This window comes from Ictidomys tridecemlineatus, assembly GCF_052094955.1.
Source record: "Ictidomys tridecemlineatus isolate mIctTri1 chromosome 5 unlocalized genomic scaffold, mIctTri1.hap1 SUPER_5_unloc_1, whole genome shotgun sequence".
NCBI lineage: Eukaryota > Metazoa > Chordata > Mammalia > Rodentia > Sciuridae > Ictidomys > Ictidomys tridecemlineatus.
In genome coordinates this window covers 961934-966990 of record NW_027520954.1, presented here as the reverse complement: position 1 = coordinate 966990, position 5057 = coordinate 961934, and the positions used below count along the sequence as shown (strand labels likewise).

The following is a 5057-nucleotide window of genomic DNA, read 5'->3' as shown; positions in this document are numbered from 1 at the left end:
CTGGATACACTATGATGTATGATGTGATGACAACACTAGGTCACAGAATTAGCAGCAAAACAGTCTTCAATTCAGTACCTGAACAAGGCCTCCTGGGCTGGACTTCACTGGAAACATAGAGTTGAGATCCTTACTTTCATAGAACTCTTAGGTGTTACTAAACCACATGGAATTTCTGACTTCAACTCTGTCTGCACATAATTCTCCCTACCCTATCTTCAAATGTAGCGATTCTTCCACATACACTATAGTTACAGATGAGACAAATTGATCCATTTGCTGCTGAATAAGTGGAACTTACTGATATCATTGATCAAAATACAGATATGACAATCTTTCATGTGTGATTTTAGGACTGTTTAGATCATCTTTTGGGCCTCACGTGAACAATTTCCATCTATAATGCTATCTCTAATTCTCATTCAATGCTGTAACTTAAGTGAGTGATGTTATTTTTGCATATCTGCAAGTGCACCGTAATTTATTTATTTATAGTAAATTATTTGCAGACCAGTGATTTAGCTCTGGTTCATAATACAAATAGCACGGTAATACCTGATTACTCCAATGCACAAATATGCACTTTCAGCAATACTGAGAACCATCAATGTGTAGACAACACAAAATTCTAGATCACACTCTGTCTGATTCCTGCTCTAAAAAAAGGAGCTGAACACAGGGACTTGTGTTTCACTGAATCCCTATCAACTAGCAGATTACTTTACCTAGAGAGTTCAATAAATGTTTGTCAAATTAAACAGAACTCCATCCCCTACAATAATAATACACAGCTTCACTCGCCTTATCAAGATGAACCCTGTACTGACTCAAAGCTAAATAACACCTGTTATTTCCTCCGTTTGGAAAATTCACCTGGAGCAAATCATCTTCCTCACCACTGGCAAAAAAATACCTAAGCTCAGGCTTGATGATAAATTTATATCCTCATAGGTCTCAAACTTAGCTTCACACTAGAATTATCTGGGGAGTTTTCTAAAATCCCAATGTTCATATTACACACAGGGACAATGGAGTCAGAATTTTATGGTGCACCCAGATGTGAGGGTTTTATTAAAGCTCCCCAGATGGTTCTGATATGCAGATAAAGATCAAAAAGAACCCCAGTAGAGCAACACTTGTCAAGGACACCATAGTTACTAAACTATTTCTGTAACCATATCAAGTATTTTTTGTCATCTATGTTGTGCTATTCCAGACTAGACTGAAAATACAATGGATTCATAATACCAGTAATAAAATAGTAGTTATTTGATACACTCCCCATCAATGGAATTGTTGAAATCTCAGTGGCCTAAATTCAAGGGAGTGGGGGGAATAGTACTTGTCTTTTAAGGATTTTTCCCTTCCCAATCTCCTTTCTCCAAGAACTGTCTGAGCTCCACCTGCTCATACAATGTGCTCCTGAAATCACAGCTGTTCTTCAGATCCCTGCTTCCCCAATGTATACAGCGTTCCTCTTACCATGCTCAGAGGATTCTACATTTGAACATGCAACAATCACCTAGAGGGCTTGTGATGACAGATTCCTGGGCCCCACCTCCACCTCCTGAGCTTCTGATTCAGCAAGACTGGCTGGAGCTGGAGAATTTGCATTTCTGCCATCCTCCAGATATTGCAGATGCTGCAGGTCTGGAAATCACACTTGAAAAACTACTGCTGCAACTGATAGAGCCAATCATACTTGATGAATGATGTGCTCTTGCCTTGGCTTAGATATATGTTCAAAGAATAGTCCATAATTGGAGTCATTAAAACCATTTATGAAAAATATCTATTCATTTATTTAAAATCACTTATTGAGAAGTGGTTGACCAAAAAAAAACAAAAGCCTTGAATATTTTGTGTATGCATCTCAATGAGTTTGGGGAAAGTATACACCCATGAATTCATCACCAGCACCAAGATGACAAATAGACCTCCCCAAGATTCTTCCCATTCTCTTTCTTATTATGACTGGGGCCAGGGGCTTTGTTAGTAAGAATATTTAACATACATTCTGCCCTCTTAGAAATTTTAAGTATACAATACAGTACTGTCAGCTCTAGACATGATACCACATAGTAGATCTCCAGAACTTAATCAACTTGCATAGTTGAAGTGTTACAACTCCTTAACCATCACCTCTTTGTTGCCCATAGACCATTCTACTCCTTGCATCTACAAGTACATGTCTTTCAAATTCCACTGGAGAGATCATGCAGTATCCTCTCCCTGTGTCAGGCTTCTTTCACTTAGCACAGGGTCCTCCAGGTTCATCCATTGATCCATTCAGTGGTTTTTGGACTCCCCTGGTCTTTGTTGCACCTATCCCTCTTCCTATGCCCCTTACCAAAATAGGGAGTAGATCCTGTTAGTCCCTGTAATTCCTCTCAAATGTCCTGTTCTCCACATGTCTTCCCTATGTGGATGGCCATGTGTGGTGATTCCCTTGCTGATGCCATACCTGCGCCCCCCCGCCCAAAAAGTCCACCATGTTCACTACTGCTTTCCTCCCACTATGTCCTTGAGCATCCATTTTTAAAAGCATTCTGACCACATCATTAGCTTCTGGTACCTTAGTTAAGCTTCTGGCCCATCTTTCTAGATGGTCTGTATCTCCTGGCTTGTCATCTGGCAGTCCACTCTGCCTGCCTCTTTAGATCCGTCATTTCCCAAACTCTTCCCAGACTTCCTGAAACTGCTGCCACTGCATGGACAAGGGACAAGGGACAAGGATGAGGTAGATGTGTAAAATGTGAGGAGACACCCAAAATTTAGGAACCAGGATAAATGCTATTTTTGTGTGCTGTGTTTAAGGAAATAACCAAAAGTTATTACAGGTTTTTAGATGGAAAGTGAAAATTACATTGAAGTTCCACAGAATATTAATTCCTAAGCAAGTACACATCAGTCTCTGTGACCCACTAAAGCAAAAAGTGTCTGTAGTCCTTCTTTATTCCTATTCTGAAAATGGAAGAAGTTTTGAAGGCCCCAAAGGGAGACGACCCCTGGGAGTTATGGCCAGGCATGGCTGAGCGATTAATTGCTCTGATGTCACAAGGAGACATTATGAGTAAGTTTCAAAGGTATATGAGAGAGTGGTCACAGCTGGGATTTTGTCCACAAGTACAGGTAGCCCTTGGAGGTGACCTGTTGGACTCCATGATAGTTAGGACTTTTGGTGGTTGGTGGTTGGCAGTTGTTGCTGGCGGTCCTTGGCTATTAGTTCCCTAATTTGGGTTTGTTGTTTTGTCTTGTGTCTGTTACTGATTTTGATTCGTTGTTTTGTTCTGTTAGTTTTATATTTGCTAGCATCCTTGGTTGGTGTTCGTAGGATGCATAGCCAGAGTAGAGAGAGTAGTGTCATGTTGCAGGGGCCCAGGTCCCATCAGAAGGCAGTATTGAGGGAGCAGTATGAGGTCCTGAGGGACATTGGGTTTGGCGGGTTTGGCAAGATCAAATTAGCCCGCCATCGCCTGACTGGGTCAGAGGTGATCATCAAAGTCCTGCGGAAGAAAGGGCAGAACCTCCTGGTCCTCTCCGAACTAGAGATGATGAGGAGCCTGGAGCATCCCAATGTGATCCAGTTATTGCAGGTTGCTGAGACCAACAGAAATATTTACATGGTGATGGAACACACAGGTGGGGGTCGGCTACTGGACCACGTCCCACAGGGTGGCATGCAGGAGGAAGAGGCCCGCAGCCTTTTCCGGCAGGTAGTGAGTGCCGTGAGCTACTGCCATGACAAGGGCATTGTACATCGAGACCTGAAGCCAGAGAACATCATGGTGGATGCCAGGAGCCATGCTAGACTTATCGATTTTGGCTTCAGTGCCAGGTTCACGCCTGGGCAGAAGCTGCGCCAGTTCTGGGGCACTCTGTCATACTTTGCCCCCGAAATTATCCTGAGGCAAGCGTATGAGGGACCTCCAGTGGACATCTGGAGCCTGGGTGTAATTCTGCATTATATGTTGACAAGGAGGTACCCATTTGGTGGCAACACCTCTAAGGAGATGCTGAGTCAGATCAAGCAGGCAACCTACCGCGACCCTCCCTATGTTTCCTTGGCAGCACGAATGCTCATCCACCAAATGCTGACCCTGGACCCCCAGAAGCGACCCACAGCCAAGCAGATCCTTCAGCACCCATGGATGACAAAGGGTAAGCAGGATTTACCCCAGGATTATAGTGAACCAATCCCCTTCCGCCCAGACCCTGAAATACTGACCACCATGTTTGATATGGGTTACGATCTGCGTAAGACCTGGGTGTCCCTGGCCAAGAGGAAGTTCAACGCGGTAATGGCTACCTACCTTCTGCTCCAGCACCAGAAAAGCCAAGGGGCAGGCTGCATGTTCCAGGGGAAGCCTGTGCTTCCGAGGGTGAAGCCTCGCCCACGCCCTGTGGATCTTTCCCATTCCCCTGTGCTCCCAAAGAGGAGCCCCAGCGAGCCTGCCCTGAGCACCTTCCCCTTGCCCTGTGAGCCTCAGCTGCCTGAGGGCTCCACACAGGCAGGGCAGAAGCACATCAGGAGTGCCAGTGAGCCTGCTCTCCATCTCCACTTGCAGCCAGCAGGGGCCTCCACACCTGATGCAGGCCCTCAGCTGGACTCTGGGCAACCCCAGGCCCACAGAAGGCTCTTGAGGTGGGTTGACAGGAGGATTGCTACCTGTATCCAAGAACTGTGCTGTTGCTCACCAGGGGTCAGCAATAAGTTGGCTCCCATGTAAGAGGGCATAAAGGTGGCAGGTTCATTAAGTGTGGCTCCAGTGAAGGGAAGAGATGACCCAGGCAAAACCAGGGGATAGCCAGAGGACCCTGTGCTCTATGGACACCTTGTATGGGCATCGGATGTGTGGACTCCGAAACAATGCAGGAGCAAGATGTGCCAAGACCTCTGGTTTCTCTGCCCAAGGACCAAGCACCCTGCCCAAGCACCAAGCACCCTTCTGCATCCATCAGGACATCGGGACTCTCCTGTGCCTCCACCTGCAGAAGACATCAGAGACTGCTTCCCTGGGACCCTTCCTCTGCCCTATTCCTCTGTCCTGTCTCCC

General features: G+C 45.6%; 1 protein-coding gene across 1 annotated transcript; it reads left to right on the top strand.

The window, feature by feature from the left end:
• Positions 1-3335: 3335 nt before the first annotated feature.
• Positions 3336-4730, top strand: LOC144372257 (sperm motility kinase 2B-like). The gene has a single exon (XM_078035631.1). The coding sequence runs from the start codon at positions 3336-3338 to the stop codon at positions 4728-4730; it is 1395 nt and encodes a 464-aa protein (XP_077891757.1).
• The last annotated feature ends 327 nt before the right edge of the window (positions 4731-5057 follow it).

Bases quoted from the DNA above. Each gene is read 5' to 3' on its own strand.
- LOC144372257 (XM_078035631.1), top strand. From the start codon at position 3,336: ATGCATAGCCAGAGTAGAGAGAGTAGTGTCATGTTGCAGGGGCCCAGG.